Source organism: Alternaria infectoria (genome assembly GCF_024043175.1).
Source record: "Alternaria infectoria strain BMP 0036 chromosome Unknown scaffold_8, whole genome shotgun sequence".
NCBI classification, from domain to species: domain Eukaryota; kingdom Fungi; phylum Ascomycota; class Dothideomycetes; order Pleosporales; family Pleosporaceae; genus Alternaria; species Alternaria infectoria.
Window position 1 is genome coordinate 1,137,777 of NW_026250697.1, and position 20,346 is coordinate 1,158,122.

At 52.3% G+C, this 20,346-nt stretch overlaps 9 protein-coding genes and 1 non-coding gene across 10 annotated transcripts; 3 read left to right on the forward strand and 7 right to left on the reverse strand.

The window, feature by feature from the left end:
• Positions 1–1,833: 1,833 nt before the first annotated feature.
• J4E92_005802 (uncharacterized protein) lies at positions 1,834–3,376 on the forward strand (the record flags this gene model as incomplete). The annotated part of the gene is made up of 4 exons (XM_051497180.1): positions 1,834–1,983; positions 2,035–2,060; positions 2,110–3,233; positions 3,282–3,376. 4 exons carry the CDS (start codon positions 1,834–1,836, stop codon positions 3,374–3,376), a joined length of 1,395 nt encoding a protein of 464 aa, XP_051352840.1.
• Positions 3,377–4,033: 657 nt separating this feature from the next.
• Positions 4,034–5,192, reverse strand: J4E92_005803 (uncharacterized protein; the record flags this gene model as incomplete). Its single annotated transcript, XM_051497181.1, has 3 exons — positions 4,034–4,692; positions 4,747–4,958; positions 5,005–5,192. 3 exons carry the CDS (start codon positions 5,190–5,192, stop codon positions 4,034–4,036), a joined length of 1,059 nt encoding a protein of 352 aa, XP_051352841.1.
• Positions 5,193–6,395: 1,203 nt separating this feature from the next.
• Positions 6,396–7,568, reverse strand: J4E92_005804 (Mannitol-1-phosphate 5-dehydrogenase; the record flags this gene model as incomplete). The annotated part of the gene is made up of 1 exon (XM_051497182.1): positions 6,396–7,568. The coding sequence occupies one exon, from the start codon at positions 7,566–7,568 to the stop codon at positions 6,396–6,398; it is 1,173 nt and encodes a 390-aa protein (XP_051352842.1).
• A 900-nt stretch (positions 7,569–8,468) lies between these two features.
• PNS1 (putative choline transporter, neither null mutation nor overexpression affects choline transport) lies at positions 8,469–10,211 on the reverse strand (the record flags this gene model as incomplete). The annotated part of the gene is made up of 4 exons (XM_051497183.1): positions 8,469–8,620; positions 8,667–8,869; positions 8,922–9,840; positions 9,902–10,211. 4 exons carry the CDS (start codon positions 10,209–10,211, stop codon positions 8,469–8,471), a joined length of 1,584 nt encoding a protein of 527 aa, XP_051352843.1.
• Positions 10,212–12,429: 2,218 nt separating this feature from the next.
• J4E92_005806 (uncharacterized protein) lies at positions 12,430–12,978 on the forward strand (the record flags this gene model as incomplete). Its single annotated transcript, XM_051497184.1, has 2 exons — positions 12,430–12,732; positions 12,796–12,978. The coding sequence occupies 2 exons, from the start codon at positions 12,430–12,432 to the stop codon at positions 12,976–12,978; spliced, it is 486 nt and encodes a 161-aa protein (XP_051352844.1).
• Positions 12,979–13,596: 618 nt separating this feature from the next.
• J4E92_005807 (uncharacterized protein) lies at positions 13,597–15,216 on the reverse strand (the record flags this gene model as incomplete). Its single annotated transcript, XM_051497185.1, has 1 exon — positions 13,597–15,216. One exon carries the CDS (start codon positions 15,214–15,216, stop codon positions 13,597–13,599), a length of 1,620 nt encoding a protein of 539 aa, XP_051352845.1.
• Positions 15,217–15,510: 294 nt separating this feature from the next.
• On the forward strand, positions 15,511–16,590 carry J4E92_005808 (uncharacterized protein; the record flags this gene model as incomplete). Its single annotated transcript, XM_051497186.1, has 3 exons — positions 15,511–15,561; positions 15,613–16,435; positions 16,487–16,590. The coding sequence occupies 3 exons, from the start codon at positions 15,511–15,513 to the stop codon at positions 16,588–16,590; spliced, it is 978 nt and encodes a 325-aa protein (XP_051352846.1).
• A 195-nt stretch (positions 16,591–16,785) lies between these two features.
• J4E92_005809 lies at positions 16,786–16,871 on the reverse strand. The gene has a single exon. It is a non-coding gene; the product is annotated as a tRNA-Trp (tRNA).
• A 518-nt stretch (positions 16,872–17,389) lies between these two features.
• J4E92_005810 (uncharacterized protein) lies at positions 17,390–18,841 on the reverse strand (the record flags this gene model as incomplete). Its single annotated transcript, XM_051497187.1, has 2 exons — positions 17,390–18,224; positions 18,837–18,841. The coding sequence occupies 2 exons, from the start codon at positions 18,839–18,841 to the stop codon at positions 17,390–17,392; spliced, it is 840 nt and encodes a 279-aa protein (XP_051352847.1).
• Positions 18,842–19,225: 384 nt separating this feature from the next.
• Positions 19,226–20,143, reverse strand: J4E92_005811 (uncharacterized protein; the record flags this gene model as incomplete). The annotated part of the gene is made up of 1 exon (XM_051497188.1): positions 19,226–20,143. One exon carries the CDS (start codon positions 20,141–20,143, stop codon positions 19,226–19,228), a length of 918 nt encoding a protein of 305 aa, XP_051352848.1.
• Between the last annotated feature and the right edge of the window lie 203 nt (positions 20,144–20,346).

Here is a 20,346-nt window from a genome sequence, read left to right on the forward strand (position 1 = left end):
TAACAGCCACCGCCCAACAGCCGCCTTTACCTGCCTACACTCAACGTCTGCCTATATCGCATTCAAGATCCGCATACATTGCGTGCATCGTGCCCCTCGCTCTACCATCGGACAGCGCTCGACGCTCGCTTTCACGCCACACCGCTGCCCGCCCGTCACTCGTTGCCCTCACAAATACTCACCATGACGCGGATATTACTTCCCTTTGCCGCAGTCGTCGCTGCTCTTTCTCCACTCGTCAGTGCCGGGATCAAGTTCACATCACCGAAAGCGGGCGACAAGATTGCGGCTGGAGGAGCCGTCACAGTAAAATGGGAAGAAGGTGGCACAGGACCGAAGCTCGCAGACCTGACAACGTATGAGTTGCAGGTGATCGTGGGAGGCAACGATGGCACTGAGCAGGTAGGTTGCGAAGAGTGGCATCAGCACAGGCGCAACGAAAAGATGCTAATGAGGGGAAACAGTTCCCAGTGGGCGTCATCACAACAAGCGGCGCGTTCACAGCGGGCAACACAGCCTCGGGCAGAATCGAAACATCTCAGTCTGAAGACCTGAAAGATGTCAATGCCTAGTAAGTTCCAACCTGAAACCCAGCTCAACGACCGGCAGATCTGACCGCCATAGCTTCATCAAGATGATCGCAGTTGGCAAGACTGGCGGTCAGCTCCTCACCTACTCCGATCGCTTCCAGTTCAGTGGCATGACGGGCAAGAACATTCTGAGCCCCGCGGTCAAAGCCGCCGTCAAGGACATCGATACCACAACCGGGCCGCCGACCGTAGACACGACGACCGATGGGACGAATCCTGCTGACCCCGATCCGGTTGATGACGACGTATACAAGGTGGACTACGCGATGCAGACGGGCTTGACGCGTTATGCGCCCATGCAGCCTGTACCGCCTACCAAGATCACCGCCAAGAACACAAAGCCTTTGTACCCTACAAGCAGCGTCAAGATTGCGAAGTCGAGGCTGCCGATCCCGAGCCAATTGACTACGCTTACGCAGAGTCAAACCTTCTCTGTTAAGAGCATGGAAAACACGGTACGTTCTTTGGGGTGTATAGATACGCTAGAAGCTTTACTGACATCTTTTAGGTTGCCGCAGCTCCTCACGCCACCGACGACATGGCCAAATTCCTGAGGCGCTGGCAGGACTAGATTTCCCTCTACCACATGCATTACCGATTCGAGAACGAACGCATCGGACGAAACAAAGCGACTGTGCTCCACCGTACGACAAAGCATAAACACCCAACTCTCGTGCGAAAGACTTTGGGGTCAGTATTCGGAGCCATATCGCATTGGTCAGCTTGGCTGCAGCATGGACACGTGCGATTTTGGAGGTATCATTGATCTATCGCATGGATTGACAACGGCATAATGGACCGGCGTTTGGGGTTCGAGCGTGTTTTGCGGCGTCAGACGACTTGTTGTGGGTTGGGAATTTAGACATGATTATGTAGTACTACGAAAATTAGCGAAGCGACATGCATATCTGTACATCCAACAAAGGTTCGCGACGTGCAATTGATGATCACGTTCAGAATAGTTGCACCTTCCTGTTATGATCGAGACTGGTAGACCGCGGCTACCCGTCAAATGCAAGCTCACCCCACCACCCCACATTCGCGGCCTGTAGCTATCAGCGCGCCTAACAAACAGCAAAGCTCCTTCAAGCTCCCCATGCGTGCCCTGCTACCTCAAATCAGTCGTTCACTTCGACACACTTTACGACCACGTCTGCCATCACCAACAACACACTCAGCGACTGCAACACCTTGTTTTTACACCTTATCTGCAGAGAGCGGAAGCTGGACCAACGTGCACAAGATGGCGATTGCCGAAAACTATGAAGAGGTGCTAAAGGGCAAATACCCGGCCAAGGCACATGCAAAGAAGGTCGCGGAGTGGATCATCGAGAAGGGTGGAGACAAGAACGGAACTATCTACCTGGAAGCGCAGAAGCAGAAGTTGAACGAAGTATGCATTCATGATGATGTTAGTCACAACACAGACTAATGTACTTGCCAGGACAACGACGGCGAGGCACCATTCCGGTAGGCATCATTTGGGTCGAGGTGAGCATGCGCTGACCCTTTCATATAGTCAGCGACGGTACTTCTTCTATCTCAGCGGCTGCGAGCTGCCAGATTCGTATCTTGTATACGAGATTGCCACCGAGAAGCTCACACTCTTCATCCCTCCTGTAGAGCCGGATGAGGTTATCTGGTCTGGTCTGCCCATGAGCCCGGAAGAGGCCAAGGCCAAGTACGACATTGACGAATGTCTGACTACCAAAGACGTCAACTCTCACCTGGCAAGCCAATCCGAATCCGCGCAATCAACTGTTTACGCTATTCCGGAGCAGGTATCCGATCACATCACTTTTATTTCCTATAAAGAGAAGGAGCTCAAGCAGCTCAAGACCGCCATCGAGTACTGCCGCGTCACAAAGACAGACTATGAGATCGCCCTCATCCGCAAAGCAAATGTCATCTCAACAGCAGCCCACGAGGCCGTCATGAAGGCTGCGTCGAAAGCGCAGAACGAATGCGAACTTGAGGCTGTCTTCCTTAAGGCGTGTGTAGAGCGCAACGCGAAGAACCAAGCCTACCATTCTATCGTGGCTGCCGGCGAACACGCCGCGACGCTGCACTATGTCAACAATGCCGCTCCCATCTCGGATCAGAACCTTTTATTGTTAGACGCAGGATGCGAGGTCGACTGCTACGCTTCCGACATTACACGCACGTTCCCCGTGAAAGGCAAATTCACAACTGAATCCCTTGCTATCTATAAGATCGTTCTCGACATGCAACATCAGTGCACAAACGCGCTCAAAGCTGGTGTCGTATGGGACCACGTACACGAGCTCGCCCATAAGATCGCTATCAAGGGACTCCTGGAACTCGGTATCTTGAAGGGCGATGCGGAGGAGCTCTTCAACAAGAGGATCAGCGTAGCTTTCTTCCCTCACGGTCTAGGACACTACTTGGGAATGGACACCCACGATTCTGGCGGCGACCCCAACTACGCGGACAAGGACGTCATGTTCAGGTACCTAAGAAAGAGGGGAACTCTACCCGAACGCAGCGTCATTACCGTTGAGCCTGGTATTTACTTCTGCAAGTTCATCATTGAGCCGTACCTCAAGGACGAAGAAAAGAAGAAGTACATTGATGAGAGTGTGCTGGACAAGTACTGGAGTGTGGGTGGTGTGAGGATCGAAGGTATGCTGACACAATGAAGGGTGTTGAAAGTATGCTAACGTATTGCAGATAACGTGCTCGTTACCAAAGATGGTTTTGAGAACCTGACGCCGACGGTCAAGGAGATTGATGATATTACTCAGTTGATTGTATCTGGACAGTAGGGTGACTCCGTCGCCGTCGCGCAACTTGAATACATAGTCATGTAGCGTAACCAACGCAATCGCAACCGCACTGGCCATGGTTGGGCTTCATTAGGATTGTATGCACTATCCAACCCTTGAAAAGCCTGTGCACGATACAAATACGCAAGCCGAATATGAAATGTTGAACTGCTCAACACACTGAGCAATGTAAAGACGGCACTCAGGAGCGCGACAGCTCTAAGAGTAGCTACTATTCCTGTCGCAACATACCAACAAAAAACCGAGGTAGAAGTATACATCACATCAGGAAGTACAAACTTATCAAGTTTTAGCGGCGTGTATGCAGCAAAGTGCGACCTGGTTTTGAGCACCCGCGGGGATAGTGGTCTTGTAGAGCATAAAGTATTTCGTCTTTCTAGATGCTCACTAGTCTAATTATACAGAAACGAAGGCAAAAAACGCGTATAAAAGTGATTGTATAGAAAAGAAGAGAGCAGCACCTGGTACAAGGGAAAATTTGAACAGGCCTGCAGCATACAACAGAGTAAACATATCCAGACTAGAAGACTTGGCTCCATTGTAGGCTCCAGAGTATCCTGAGTTTCCCTCGATTAAGGTGGCAGCGTTTGGGAAGCGCAGAGTTGAATTGGAATCTCTTCCATGAGTCTCCACGCTCTAGTTGGGCTGCAATAACGCTAAGGTAGCGATGCAGTAACCGTACCCGGCCCAAAGGTTAGAGCAATCTTCGCTCAACTGTGAGTTGAGTTGACGCAACGTGGCCAAAGGGACTGGTGCGGCCTCGCAGGTACTGCCGTCCGAAGGAGTATAGTATTTGATGCAGTCGTCCACAGCGCCAGTGATGCTATTGTCCAGTACACCAGCGTCAGCAGTCTGGGTATCGGCATTCTGCTTGGGCGCTGGCTGTTCATCGACGGTCTGATGTTGTTCAAGATCAAGTTCCTGATCGTTGTCGTCGTTGTCGTTGTTGACAGTCTCGCGGCCCGCGGTCTGGGTCAGGCTAGCGACAGCACCGTTGTCGCAGCTACTGTCCCCGAAAGGAGCGATGAGACGATTCGCAATGTCTGAAGCGTAGCACGCGGTAGCGCCTTGACCCAAGTTTGGATCTGTGACCTGATCGCCGGAGTTGTAGAGACGCGCTGCTTTGTAGTACTTGCTGTCGTCCGGGGTGGCACCGAAGGCGTCCAGCGCCTTCTTCAGACTTAACCTTAGACCTTCTCCGGTGGTACCTTCGTGGATCATGTCGTGGATCACGTTGGTGGGGCAGGGCGAGATGGTATGGCAGGAGGCAGTACCTGCGCCCTGCATAAGTCCCGCTGGTGTACAAAGTCAGTGTATGTATCTCACGTAGTTCGGGATGAGACACTTACGGTTGGGCGCGTCGGACGCAGTAGTGGGAGCACGAACACAGCCCTTGGACTCTTGCATCATTATGGCGAGAATGAGCTCTTTGGGAACGCCAGAAGCTGCTGACTCTGACTCAATACTGTCCTTGATGGCCTGAGTTTCAGCGTCGCTGTTGTTGTCGCCCCAGCCGTGACTTTCGCAAGAGCCCTTGATAACGTCTTGGTTGGATGCCCTACTAATGTGTAAGTAAATAACATACTCTTGTCTTGATGGAAACATACCAGGCGTCCTCGAAAGACTTCCATTCGCTCTGCCTCGGCCATCCCGCAGCGGTTGACCCGTCACCACCAAAAGTGATGTAAGCAGCTCGCGGAGCTAGAGTAGTAGATGTTGCGACACGAGAGTAAAGCGGGAACGCGGTTCCAAAAGCGATGAAGCTGCTAGCAGCGAAGATAGAGGTTGGTAACATTGTTGTTGTAGTCGAAAAGCTGTTGCTCTAATGCAAATCTTGGGAGAAGAAGACAATACACTTGAGTGTTCGTATGCTGGAAAATGCACTAGGCTGGTCGGTCTGATACTCGTATTAGCATTGTAATCTTCAACCCATGTTTTGGGGTTGCTCTTCGACATGGAAAACGTATACGTACGCGGTAAATGACTAGTTGGACTCAGGCGTTGATTAAAGAAGAGAGACTTGTGAACTGAGAACCAGGAACAATAGAGGGAAAAGAATGTAAAGAGTTGCTTTGGCGATGAGGTCCTCTAAGTAGTCGCGCAGTAAAGGCGATACATTCGAAACACGCATCGCGAAAGTGCCCACAATTGTAAGCGACAAGAACAATCACTTCGCCCGGAAGGCCTTGCAATTTCTCAAGATTCGTAAGAAATCTTTGCCTTGCGAGGTGGATGTCGCAAACGCCGCCCCTGGACATCCCTGTCAGTCATACCCGCGCCCGTTCCTGGACGTTTCCGAAGGGGGCGAAATTACGCAACGATACTACATATATTTCTCGGTTGTTCGCGTGTAACCCGAGACGCAAAAATCCTAGATAAAGCAGTTCTTTCCATGTGCGATACTGTTGCTGAGCGCATGTTGACTTGCTGCGAGATACAGTGACCGGCCCAATATAGTCAGTTGAGGGTGTGAATCTCTCCAGACCCGAGGCGAAAGCTGACCCCACGAAGGAGGAGACACTAAAGATGCTCCTGTTTTTCAGTGAAAGGAGGGAGGCCGATTGTTGCAGAGTGGAACAGACAGAGCTTCCCAAGGCTGATTTTCAATAAAGTCAGCACTATCTCGCCCATGTAGCCCCGAGACATGTAGAATACGACGTTGGGGCACAAAGGTATGGAGATCTTACAGCCCCTTCAAAGGCAACAAGAAAACTTCGACGAGGCTGATGTGGGGGTTGGAAGAGCAAAGACGCATGGAACTGGAAGCTGCCTGGAGAAGAAAAGTAACTGAAAGGGTATATTCATGATTCATGTCTCGTTGTCATTATATAGGACATTGATTCCGGTCGATGTCACAAAAGTTTCGCCACATGAAGCCGTCGCTCAGGGCGCTTTCCATCCTCCTCGCTGTAAATAAACCACGGTAGGCTCTAAGTGCGTGAACACTCCACTTCCGTCAAGCCGCAGCGACTACTACTCAGAGTCTACCAACCGCGATTCAGCTACTCTCCTGAACCTTCTTGACGATGGCGACAAGGCGGTCGAAGAGGGGCTGTCCCTTCTCGATGCCATTGACCTTGGTGACGACATCCTCAGCGGAGTTCTCCTTGAGGATCTTGGCAAGCTCAGCGGACTCTTCGTCGCCCTCGACGTTCTGGAAGCGGTAGGCCTGCTCGACGGCGCCGAGGAGAGCATCGACCTTCTCACCCTTCTCAGCCAGCTGAGCGGCGGGGCCGATGAATCGCTCCTTGCGAGAGAGCTTTCGGAGAGGAGCGCGGCCGACACGCTCGACGTTGTCCTTGAGGACAGGGTTGGAGATACGCTTGATGATCTCCTCGACGTACTCGTCTTGTTCTGATGTCTTGACGCCGTGCTTGGTGACGATCAGGTGGGCAGTCTCCTTGACAGCGTCACGAACAGTGTCGTGAAGCTTCTTGTCCTGAAGCACCTCGTGGATGTATTGGACCTTGTTCTGGTGTCCGTAGTAGGCGGCAGTGGCGTGGGAGGTGTTGACAGTGAAGAGCTTACGCTCAATGTAGGGCTCGAGGTCGTCGACGTAGTGGATGCCCTTAACATCCGGCTTCTTGCCGCCGTTCTCGAAAGGCTTCTGCTCGACACACCACTCGTGGAACTTCTCAATGACGACGTCGAGGCCAGCGTTGGGAGGCTGCTGGGGGACGATACGGTCAATGGCCGAGTTGGCGAAGCGAGCCTTGCTGTCGATGTTCTTCTTGGTCTCCTCGCTCAACTTGCCCTCAATGAAACCCCTCCATGTAGTTGTAGCGTTAATGGCGTTCTCGCAGGCGATGACGGCGATGGGGTAGTCGAGCTTGCGGGCCTCGATGGCCTTGGCGACGGGCTCAGCAACGAACTTGAGGATGTTGGGGCCGACAGCACAGGTGACGACGTCGGCGGTGGCAATCTCCTCGACGACCTTGTCCATCTCGTGCTTGGAGTTGATAGCGCGGTAGTGGTCAATGGTGAACTTGCGCTCGCCGTCATCACCAATCTCGGTGACGGTGTAGGTGGAGGTCTTTTGGAGGGACTCGATGATGCTGTCCATGACATCGACGAACACGACCTCGTAGCCAGAGTTGTGGAGGAACTCGGCGACGAAGCCACGGCCGATGTTACCACCACCGAAGTGGACTGCCTTCTTCTCGTAGGGCATGATGTGTGGAGTGGGGGTGGTGTGTATTGAACTACGGGAGTGTTATTTGTTGAAGTCGGGTTGGAAGTGAGGTGTAGGGAGTTGAGGGGTGGTAGGGAAGAGAAGTGTTTATTGTGTTGGTGGTGGAGCAGGAAGGCGCGTTGGTGGGGTATAAGTAGTAGGGAACCGGCGGGATTTACAGGTTACGTATGTAATTGGGAGGGACTTACCTGGCCAGAAGGTTCTCTAGCGGGCGGTGTGCAGGTGAGTGTGGAGGTGCAGTAGGCTGTGGTGAGAGAGGGGGAACAGGTGGTGTTTATGTTGGGGGCGCCCAGCGCGATGAGTGAGGTGGCTTAGGATAGACCCCGCAGGGCGGTGACGTTTATTATTGACACCCGATTGGCCGCTAGGAGCGAATGGAGGTAGGCACGAACTGCGAGACAGTGCAAAAGCAATACCGCAGACGCGGGTGTTTGACGTGTCGCTTGCAATATGGCAGGCAACCCACCAACATGAAGTTGAACAGAATATATTAATATCTCACTCGTGGGTGATGCCCAACGTCTTACTGTGTGATGTCCTCATGGGGCGGAACTTTCCCGGCCGTGGAGGCCGCTCCATAGCTTGCAACGCCCAACATTGTGCTTCGCCTGGATCGCGCATTCCACGATGTGGATGGGGCTGTAGACGTCATAAGTCGTAGCGCCGACAGTGGCCTTGTGGAGACGCCGGTTCGGTCTCCCGTTTTTAGTTTGCGCCAAGCCCATCCATCTCCGTTGCTGTCAGGGCGCCCCGCCATGGGCAGAAAATTGTGTCGCAATACCATCGCGATCGATTTGAAGTGGGTATCTCGTGATTATAAAGATTTTATGGGATTTCTAAATAGTCCGACGAAGTGTTTAGAAGGTCCGCAGCCCCAATTTATGCATGAATCGCCTGTTGCACGTGCGGGTAGACGGCTATCATGCGGTGGTAGAGGTCTGGGTGCTCGCGCATAAGAACCTCGGGGTCCCAGGCCATTGCGACAAAGATGGTATCGATACCACTGCTCAACGGCGTGGTGAAGATGTTGCCTGAGAGGGATTAGTATGAGCTTTGCCAATATTGCTGACAACTTACAAATCTGGAGACCAATCAGGAAAGAGAAGGCTACCACAACCGGAGTGTAGGCGCCGTCTGAGTTGTATTCGGGCGATGTGAAGATAAGGTAAAGGTAGGCTAGGAGCGCGCAGGCATATGCGATGAAGGTAGCTCCCATGGAAAGCACAGGTCCGATCAAGCACTCGTTGACAAGCGCATCGACACCGCGATCCTTGATCATCCTATCATAGTTAGTCTCGATGTTACTGGGTGTTGAGCGACAGAAGAACTTACTTCCAGGTATCCTTCGCTGCAGCCACGTAGCTCTTTCCGTAAAGCGCGATGTAGCTGAATGCGTATCTGTTCAAGAACTCGACAGCCCAGTTGAGGATGCCAATGAGACAGCCCAGGACGCAGAACAGAACCGCCCCCACCATGTTGCCATCACCGGCAGCATTGCGCTGAGCGGCCGAGCAGAGCTGACGCAGAGTCTGGATGATAGCTACGAGCAAACTTCCAAGACTGATACTGCCGAAGCTGTAGGTCACGGACCGCTTGAAAGCGCCGCGGGTCGCGCCCTTTGGCATGGAGTTCGGGTTAAAATACCAGGAGCCGTATACGCCGGAGATGGTGGTGTGAATTGTGTTCTTCAGCCATTCGGAGATCCAGTACATGGCGAAGGTAACGAAAACGAGCAAGCCAATTACTTTGCCGCTTCCGCAGTCGCCGACACCGTTTCTGCAGTTCGAATTGGCACCATTGGGTGTATACTGAACGTAGATGGAGACCAGTGTGACGGAGTACCATGCGCCCAGTGCAGCTGCGAGCAGTCCTCCGACCAGCGATACGATGTAGGTGTGTCCGTACTTCTTCGACACGTCGATGGCAGTCTGCAGCATGAGCACGCTGAAGGGGATCCTGGGAATCCAGCTGATGAAGCAGAAAACGTAGAAGACGCTAAACAGCAGGAAGACGATGCCTCCAGACCAGTACCTCCTAGACAACATATAGATTGCCGTAACAAAACCGAAGATGATGTTGAGTATACCGGTGATCCAGATGAACTGCTTGGTGAACTTGCGCGCAGCCCACATGTATGCATAGCTGAAGACGGTAGCTAAACCGAGGACGAATGCGAAGAGGATGATGGTGTTCGAGTTGAGAGCGAAGTTATTGGTGTCGCCGCCGTAGATGCCTCCGCTATTGGTACGCGCTGCGTCGCGCGTTAGTCTTCATTCCAAGCGCATTCCGTGCTGAGCGAATTGAGTACTTACAATATCCCCGAATTGAAATCACACTGACTGCGACATAGCCTAGGAAGACAGCGATGAAGAGTAGTCCCGCCCACCAATCGTTGTACTTGGGCTTGTCAAGTTTAAACGCCTGTTCGAAGCTCTGTTTGTTGTCTTGCTGGTAGCCGTTCTGCTGCTGCATTGGCGGTGGTCCCTGAGGCGGCGGCGCATAGTCCTGGCCATACTGGGGAGGTTGCTGTCCGTATGGCTGACCCTGGTAGTATGCGCCCTGCGGTTGCTGGGGTGGTGCGGCGCCCGTGTAGTAATCGGCAGCTTCACCGTGTTGCGCCATTGTGTCGATTGATGGCAGCTCTGTCGGCGAACGAAGAATGCGACGGTGAGGGGGAAGGAGAGGACGACGCAGTAAACAGAAGTTCGGGCAGCTAGAGCGGATTATGCTTCGCGGCGTTACTAGGGAACTCGCTTTTGCGACAGAGCGAACGAGACCAATCGTGTGGCTGAAGATCGGCAATGCGGCTAGTGCGAACCAGATAATGAGCGTCATGGCTGTGGGCACAGACACTCGAGCGCTCAGTGTAGTGGCTGGGCTCCATCCAAAGACGCCATGTGCGGCCTAGATCGCGCGGCTGGGAAGCTTGTCCAATCCTACCAGCATGCCTGTCGATGATCTTGATTTCAGCAATAGATTGCTGCATCGCCCGCGCACTGGTCTACCGACTTCCAATTGTCGCTGCGCTCAAGGAAAAGAACCCAGCAGCTCGCGTCATCCTACTTTCAGTTGTCTTGACATCCGTGGTCGTCGCCGCATAACTTCCGTAACGACTGTACGCGTGGCTGCAAATTCTTGTGAGCCGATCGGCCGTCTTGGGTTTCGCGCACTGTCACAGCATCAGTCCACAGCCTGATCAGAATGCCGAATTTCCGGCTTGTTATGCGCCTGGCATCAGCTGATGCAACAGGAAAGTATCCATAGACGCGGACAACAATACTGGAGAGGTATGCACGAATATTGGACGAGCGGGGACAACCATGTGGCACGGCACATTTGGACAGGGTTGACACACAGATTCCCGTACAGGTACAAGTGTTGCATCTTCGCAATTACCTCTCTTATCGACAGGATCCGTCGTTCAGCATCAAGCATTCTTCCTTCTTGTGTTCTCCCTCTCTTTCCGATGCGCCCAAACGTAGAAGAACGGATACACTGTCTCTGGCAGCAGCGTGACGATCATGCCACCGATACTCCACCAGTTGCCGACGTATGACCAGTTCTCCGGTACGTTGACATATCTCCATATGAACACCAGAAACGCCGTAATGCACCCAAGATATCTCGTAATCCTAGACTTGTCAGCGCTCGGGTCCTGCGTCTACGACGACCATGATGCAAACGCGAAAGAGACCAACGTACCAAATCTCCAGACTCTGCCCTTTGGTGTCCTGTCGCTGAACCAGATACAAGATCTCCCCCCAGCCAATGGGCAACTCCAGATATAGTCCCGTGAAAAACGCCGTCTTCTGCTCCCTCTCATCCGGCCACACCGTCCCAACCCACCACAAAAAGGCCATCCAAGCCGGCACCTGCCACAACAGCTTCACGATCGTTCTCTTTCTCTCCTCAGGCTTATACGCATACTTGAGCGCGACAGTGACGAACGTAATATCGAACAGAAACCACACAAAGAAACAAGCTCTCTGGAAAGTCGTGCTGGTGCAGATATACGCGTAGTAAATCTCGTACGCCATGGTCGCGGAAAGAAACTGTACAGTACCAGCTAGGTAACGGTCCGAGTAGGTTCGGATGGTGTAGAAGATGTAGCAGAGCGTATAGAGTATACCGCAGGCTATGATCAGGAAGTCGGTTACGAAGAAGTAGGATTCGGGCGGATTCAGGGCGACATCGACTGATTGGGGTATCAGATGATACGACGAACACTCTCGGGCTATTTCGAATGGCATGCTGATGGGAATGTGTGCTGTGCGATATCGCCGGTGGCAAGATTGGGTGTGTTGTGATGCTGGAGAAGTCGTCGAAACGAGCGATTAATTGTAGCAATTACCAGCAGAGAGAAAGAAAAAGCGACAGGAGAACAGACGCCTTGTGGAGATAGAACATACTATGTCACTAAATCCCGATTGTACATTTGTCAACACATCCTGACGATGAAGTCAACGTTGACGTGCCAAGCTTCCGTCATGTTCCGAATAGGGTGAACTTTGCAGATGGTGGGTCTGGAGGCCTGATTTACACCTTCCGCGAGTGCCGACTCCGCCTTCAAAGCGCATTAGCCCTTTCCCATTGACTTGACTCATTCGCGACGTCCTCGTGTGCTGAGCACGATGCACACGAAGGTAGAGACAGCAGCCCTGCAGCACTGGCTTTGAGGCGAGACATCGACTAGACTACTTTAGGCGCTAGCGCACAGAGTAGCCACCATGTATCGGGAAGAGTCATGCCTGCAGCCTCCGCCAGCATAGCAAGTCACAAGTTCAGCGACTGAACTTCCACCCTGCCTACGAAACAGAGAAAACCATCGACTTTTTCCAATATGACAGAAGCTCAACGCCCCAAGATCGGCGTCGGCGTTGTCATCCATGACAATGCGGGCAACATCGTCATGGGCGAGCGCGCAGGCTCGCACGGCGCGGGAACCCTTCAATGTCCCGGAGGCCATCTCGAGTATGGCGAGTCGTTTGCTGAAACGGCTGCAAGAGAGGTTCTGGAGGAGACTGGGCTTGAGGTGGGCAACATCAAGTTTCTGACTGCTACCAACGATGTTTTCGGAGAGGGAAAGCACTATGTGACCATTTTTGTTACTTGCACCATTATCGGGGAAAATAAGACACCCATGGTAAGTACCTCTTGATGCTGCAGTTGACGGGGAAAGGAAATGCAGTACTGATGGGTTTGACAGCCGATGGAACCGCATAAATGTGCTGCGTGGAGTTGGGTGCCCTGGAGCAAGATGTGGCAATGGGCTGGAGAACAAGCGAAAGCCGAGCAAGAAGGAAAAGAAGTGCAGAAGAACCTGTTCTTGCCGCTTTTCAATCTGTGGAGAGAGTACCCTGAAATGAAGGATGCGCTTGTTGGGAGATGACAACATTTTTATCGATAGTGCATTTCGCCTGGAAAACTGTTCTTCGTTGTCGTGGAAATCCTCTCTACTCTACTCCGCTACAGTCGCGATTTCTCATGCTTTGTGATGAGAGTGAATCAGATTCGAAGAGCACGACCTCGTTCGAAAGAAAAACTGAACACACATCTATGTAGGCTGATAGACATAAACCACCAAGGAGTCTGCATTGCCTGAAGATTTTGTGAATTTCCGTTTTGACATCAATGTAGACTGCAACTCATCTGTTTAGTTCCTCCTCTGAGCGGGACAGCGCTGCGAGTTGCTTGGCTTTTGATAGACAAACCGTACACAAGATGAGGTTAGGAAAGGATAGTTGAGAGTGGTAGTACATAATTAAGCTCTAGCGCATCGGGATGATGTTACAGTAAGAGAAAATGCACCCCGTGAGAGAAGGTATGGCGCACGCTTACGTTTTGAAATAGTAGGTAAATTGATATATGGGTATAATATACGCGTGGCAACATCGAGCAGTGTCATTGCGCCGGACATAGTGATCCTGCCATGGCAGCCATCATTGCGCTGCGCCGTGTAAACACCAGATGGTACGAAACAAGAGAGCAGAGCTCAGAAGCTTCGCTCCTATCCTTTCCTGGATCTTGGGCTCCTAGGCACTAGACCCTCACCCTGCGACTTCATCTTCTCCATCGCCTGCTGAACTTGATGCTGCCGCTTTGAAACGTGCTCGTGTCGCTTCTCAACTTCTGCCTCAAACTCCTGCGCTAGCTTGCGTTTCTTTTGCCTTGCCTCCTTTGTGCGCCGAATGATGTCTTGGAATCGATCGAGGAACCAGTCGCCAGCATCCTCCCATTCGGTTGTGGGCAGTGATTGGAAGAACTCGGATTGCTGAACGGCATCTGGGTTCTGCTGTACTAGCTCTAGACGCTCGACCAGAGGCTTCTGAAGATCCTCCTTTGAGAGCACAGACGGCCGGGCACGGGGATCAGTATCGAAGCTTTCGTTCCTAAGCTGCTCGTAACTCATCCCGAACAGCGTCGTGTGGTCGTAGTCTTCATGGGAGACAACCTCAGGCTCCTCGATCGGCGCTTGTTCGACCGATTGCTGCTGCGCGACGGGTTCATGTATAGCCGGTACTAGAGGCTGGCGCTTTTGAGGCGCATGAGGCTCACTGGGCATGGCATTGTTCCTGGGTGGGGGCTGCGTCCTGGGGCCAGAAGACTGTCGAACAAGGTGTTGCTGAGATTTGCTGGGCTGCACCTGAGTACCAGGATGAGGACCCGAATATATCGGCAGATTGGCAGTGCCATTGTGCTTGTCCGGGTGATGGGCTTGGTGTTGACTGGTGGGAAGGGCGAGGGCGTGATGCTGAACGTTTTGACCTCCAGCCTGCAGGGAAGGCGCGGCAGTGCGAGACTGCTCGCGGATCTGCGCACTATGCCGAAACAAACCCGATGGCTGCTGCGTACCCTGGCTGGCAATTGACATGTTTCGCCTTTGTTGTTGTTGCGGGGCATGGGACGCCGGCATGTGTGCGGCTTGCTTGTTTATGTTCTGACGTTGAGGCGGAGGGGAACTGGGAGCGAACTCGTTGTGGAAGTCGGAGAGTGCTTCCTGTCCACCTTCCCACTCGGACGGCTCACCATTGGTGGTCGGGGGATATGAATCACCTCGGACAGTTGGGAGTCCACCTCGCCCTGCCTGATGCAAAAAGTTCACTTGCTCATCATAAGGAAGATGTGCAACTCTGCTCGCATGAAGGAAGTCTCGGTTTTCTTGCAGCAGTTCGTCGTCATCATAATCTTCAGATCCGTCTTCCCTATCCTCTGGCTCGTCTGCATACTCATCGTCTTCTCCTTCGATCTCCGAAGTGCCACCAAGGTTGACGACATGATCTTGCTGTGGGTAGTGCTGCTCTTTCTGTTGACTATCTTCGACCTGTACGATAGATGGGTTCACAGTAGTGTCAAGACTCTCTGCATCAGTGTCATAAAGATCGCGCTTTTGACTTGGACCCGGACCTGACTGTCGATTTTGGACGGGCTGCTGCAATACGGCGGAGTTGTTTTGGGTAACGTTGAGTCCGCGCGCTGGAATACCAGAAGTTGCTCGAGGTTGCTGAACGGGATGTCCGTTTCTTATTGACACCCTCGCGTTTGCTGCATTGGCTTGGCGGTCGGGCTTGCCTTGAGGCTGACCAGCGGCAGGACTGCCGGTTCTCTGACGAGCGACAAAGCCTTGCATCGTGGGTAAAGAGAGAGCCACACTCACTCTATTACCTAGATATTTGTCGACGATCAGGTGAAGTTGAGGTTTGCGAGGTGAGTTGAGAAAGTGAGTGCTGAGGCTTGAATGGGAAAGCGCGTCTCTGATGATGCTCTAACTTCATCCGGACAAGCCTCGGCCCCGCCAAAGTGAGCCTAGCACCGCGATGACGATATCTTATCTCCGAGTCGTGGTGTTGCTCCCTTCGCCCATGTGTGTAGACTCGTGCCCCACGAGGTTTGACATTCTACGTTGCAACCTGACATATATACAATGGCATCTGACATCATGGGTGAATGCTATCTCTACAGGCTTCCCAATGAGGCATGCTTTCCTGTCACATCCGTATCGCGTCCAACTTGCTAACCATTGTAGTTACTTCTCCACCTCCTTACGCCCATACCAACGCCCGAACTCCTACAATTGACCACGATATCGCATCGCATATACACGCTCATCCTACGTATCCTCCATAATCGGCTCACTGCAGCTGCCGAGCTACATTCGCACTCGGTGCTTCTCGAATGTTTCCACCCCTCTGCGAAGCTCACCGAGCCCCCGTACTTCTGTACATACCGATGCACCGATGGCTTAAAGAGTTACGATGATTACAACTCTGCTACAGATGAGGTTGGCAGACTAGCCGAATACAACAACATGTACTCGCGCTTCAAGCCCCATAGGCGCGATTTGGAAGCGGATGGCAGGAGAGTGAAGCGCCGACCTGGAGACGTACCTGGCAGTCGTACCTTTCCGGGGGCAGTACAGGAGAGATACGAAGGCGAGACCGTGAGACAGACACTTGGATTGGAGGCGCATGAATTGTTCACGCAGCTGGTTGCGCAGACGAATCTTGTCAAGATCGGTTCTCACAATCTTTTCACCAACTTTGTTGACATTGAGGAAGGTGTACTCCGAGTGTGGAGAGATTGGTTGCGAGACATTGCGGCGAAGGGCTTGACGACGGATATGGAGGTACCAAACGAGGTTGTTGAGGAGGTAGGTAAGGGTAAAGAGATCGTAAGAGAGGTAGAGGAAGAGAAAGCGGACTTGGACGACCCGCGCATCCTCTGGGTCAGTCCGAGGAAAGACAGCGGTATACGCTTCAATGTCAGGGAGCGGAAGCTTCGGAGGGACGCTCCGATTCTCATCAGCACAGATGAGGACATGCCAGTCACATACGAAATTGAGTATGACGGTAAGTCAATGCATCCTCCTTGGTGTCGCAATGCTTGCTGATGTCCGGTAGAGCTCCTCATTAGAACGTCGCATATCCTCTTAATGCTCGAAAGGTCCATGTTGCAGGAGGACAATTCATCTGGTAAAGCGGTTGTCTTCGGATCATTCGGATAATTCAAGCAGTTCAAACAAATGCACGCCAATTTCAGAAGAGTCATGGTCTACTTGGGTCCAGATCCTCGGTTCTTAGTGGAGTCACCCCTCCTTGGCGAATTCGGTCACCACAACGCACCAGGGCATCAACGCATCCCCTCCCACCCAACGGCAAAAAACATACACTGTCCCAAGCACCCAGGGGACTCAAAAACATGACCTCCATGTGATTTGAACACATAACCTTCAGGAAGCTCCAGGTAATACTGGAATCTGACGCGCTACCATTGCGCCAGGAAGCCTGATTGGATGGAAAAATTCTTCCAAAAATGTAACATATCCTCAGCACTTCTTTTGCCTACTCAGCAGCTCAATGATACTTCTCTGTTTATCGTCAAGGCATCGCATTAGTTTCAAGTCGAGTTGTGGAGTCGGATCCGCTGTCAGAAAGGCCACGTCTTCGATTCCAACGATCTGTATACGCTAATCCTACAACGTTCCTAGCATTACGCAACGGCTTTCTACCCCACTACTTCTGTCCCCTAGCCCAGATGCATCTGAAAGATCTAGACCCAGATGGTACCTCGAGTCCACCGACCATACCACAACCCTATCATACAATTCCCCTCCTCGGTCTGGATAAGTATACTCTTCCTTCTCCCTTCACGTTAACCTAATAAAAAATAAACACCCTAGAACCTACGTTGCCGCTAGGTCACCTACTTTGCAGACTTTGGTCTTAATGTAGCCCGCAGATCTGTTCAGCTTTTTTTTTCGGGTATGAGGTGCCTTAGCAATATAGTCAATACCGCTTTTTGCGTTAGGACGCACGCGAGACCTGCCGAGCGTTGTGCCGAAGCCTTCTTTTCTCCTGTATCTCCGGTGGTTGCTGGTCAGCAGTCGCTCTGGTCCTCGACACCGTTGACGCCTTTTGGTTCCGCCACGTAGTGGTCAACAGAACGTAGGTCACAATGTATCCGGCATACTTAAGCTTGACATCGGCGCGATTCCAATAGCTTAGCGCATCAGCCGGCTTTACGTTCACTGATTTCCGGATGGCCTTGATAGCCAACTGCTGTTCGACACTGAGGCCAGTAATCCTCTCCATGGTTTTATCCAAGGAGCCATTGTCGAGGGTTGGCCCGCTGAAATGGTCCTTAATCGTGTCGTTCCCTTTCTTGTGTTCGAATAGAGATTTCACTGGAAGTATGCTGCCGGTTGATAACTGAAAGACGTAGGAAGTAGTCGACAAAAAGCCGGGCAGATGAATGTGTCCGAACAGCTTAGCTTGGCAAAAATCGATGATTCTCTCCCTGAAAGCGTACCTCCGTTGTATGTCAGTAACTACCGAACCACGATTCCGGTTGAAGGCTTCTGGATGGTTGATGGCGAAACTGATGCGATGGATGACACGACCGTTGGCCGATGTCTCTAGCCATGCTAGTGGCATTTCAGAAGCGTACCGCCTTTCCCCGAACGCCCAGACAGTAGTTTGCGGGATGGCCATCGACTTGAGATACAAAGTGTACGAACGGATTGCCACGTTCCCGACAATCAGGGCAACTTTGGAGTTCGACAGACGGATAAAGACGTAGGCAGCAAAGTCCCAGAACTCGCGGACGTCGGCTGGCATTTGGCGAAGAAGGGACATGGAGCTGTCCCCCCAGGGACCAGCTTCCTATCAATGCGCCTTGGGCACACATCGACGTGAAGTAGCCCGTGGTCTCGTATGGTGGCTACATGGTAGCCGAGCTTACTGTAGAATGTCCACATAGATGCGTTGGAGAGGTCATCAACCGTTCTGTACCGAAGGTGCACGGTAGAGCGTGGATCTGCCGTGGGGTAACTTGACACAATCATCAGTGTGTCGTCCAGACTCCCAACCGGCTTGCACAGAAGGCTTGGGTCCATATCGAGCCAGTGTGGTATAATTGGGATGTCGAGCGCTACCTAGAGAGGTAGAGGTACGAAGTTAGTACATGTCTCACATGCACTTCGTACAAGCAGAACTTACTTCTGCGGCGGCTGCATCTCCCCATAACCCGTCAACAACAGGATCTGTCAAGGGCCAGGTATGTGGATTGATCTCTCGAACAGGTATGCGGAACGGCGGTGAGCTCTGGAGGTGCTGGTTAACCTGCAAAAGTACAAAGTCAGTATATGCTTCACATGCATTTCGTACAGACAGGACTTACCAAGTCCCAAAAGATTCTTATCCTTTGGTTAGATATTAAGAGTACAGGGAAGGCGGTTTCGAACATGCGCACAACATCGTCGCCAGCCAGGGTAATGTCAAACAAGGCATCGTCGGATAAGGGGACGTAAACAGATAACCATGCAAGTCGCTCAGCGCCGATAGTCTGCGGATCGGTCTCGTCTTCGAAGTCTAATTGGTGGAAGCCATTCACGTCGAGTTCGTCCTGCTCCCCCGATAATGTCTTCTAGGCAGCCGTCTAGACCTTAAGAGGCTGGTGGTTTCTAACAAGACGCTGCTTCCTAGGTCTCTTGCGGCGGTTCTTCTGCGAGTTACCCTCCTCCTGCGAGTTATGCTCCTCTTGTGAATTATCCCCCTCGCATTTTGGCTAACCTGCGTTTCTTGGTAACATGGTGCTTCTTGCGTGTTTGCCTATGCTTTTCCTGTTCTCCATTCTAGTGTCTATTTTGATTTCTGTACTGGTCCTCGTCCTGTATTAACATTACCGACGACCAAGAGGATTCTTGACTCAGATATGCGGATGAATGCCTGGGCGGCAGTGGCCCAGTATTCTCGAAGATCGGCAGGAAGCTGGCGGAGGAGACTAAGGGAGCTGTCACCCTCAGGCACGGTCTTGCGATTCAACCGCCAGGGAAAAACGTCCACATGAAACATCGAATGCTCCCTGATATCAGCGACGTGGAAACCTATCTTTGAGTACAGAAGCCACATGGACTGGTTGGACATATCGTCGTTGGTCCCATAAGCCAAGTGCACAGTTGAGTTGACGTCAGCAGTCGGATATGAGGACAACACCATGAGAGAGTCGTTGGGGCTCCCACAGGGTTTGACTAACAACCTCTCTGATATATCAAGCCATGCAAAGTCGTCTGTAGAGTCAACCTGGTGGTCAGGAGGGTGAAGAGCTTTCTCCGCATCGGTAGCTTGGCCCCAGTAGCCATCCATTGCTGTGTTTGTAGTTGGCCATGTCGTCGGATACTCCTCGCGCACTGAGATGGTGAGCGGTGGCGATGTAGACAGGTGCTCACGAGCTGACTGGTAGAAATCCGCCATGGCACTGGTTGCAAGGGCGGGATAGCCGCGTTCTACCATCCTTACGACCTCCTCGCTAGACAGCGTGGTATCCGTTAATTCTTGATCTGTAAAGGGCAGGTAAACCCATAACTCCCGTTCCGCTCTGGCAGCTTCTGGGTCTTCAGCAACAGCATCGTCGATGACCATGGGTGGCTCAGCTCCAGCATTACAGACATCCCATCCATATAGTTCTTCATTGTTTGGGCGCTGTATTTCCCTGGAGTCTTCTGCATCCGAATTAACTGTGGCCTTAGATATCCTCTTTCTTTTGGCCTGTGTGACCATAGCTCCGGTAGCTCTAGCGACGGGCAAGTACGATGCGCAGCTGATGAAGAGGCAGGCGGCTTGGACCGAGGTCGATGTAACGATAGACAGCAGCTTCAACCGGGTCAGTTGCTGCGGCAGCTGATGAAGAGGCAGGCGGTTTGGACGGAGGCCGATGTGACAATAGATAGCAGCTTCAACCGGGTCGGTTGGTGCGGTAGCTG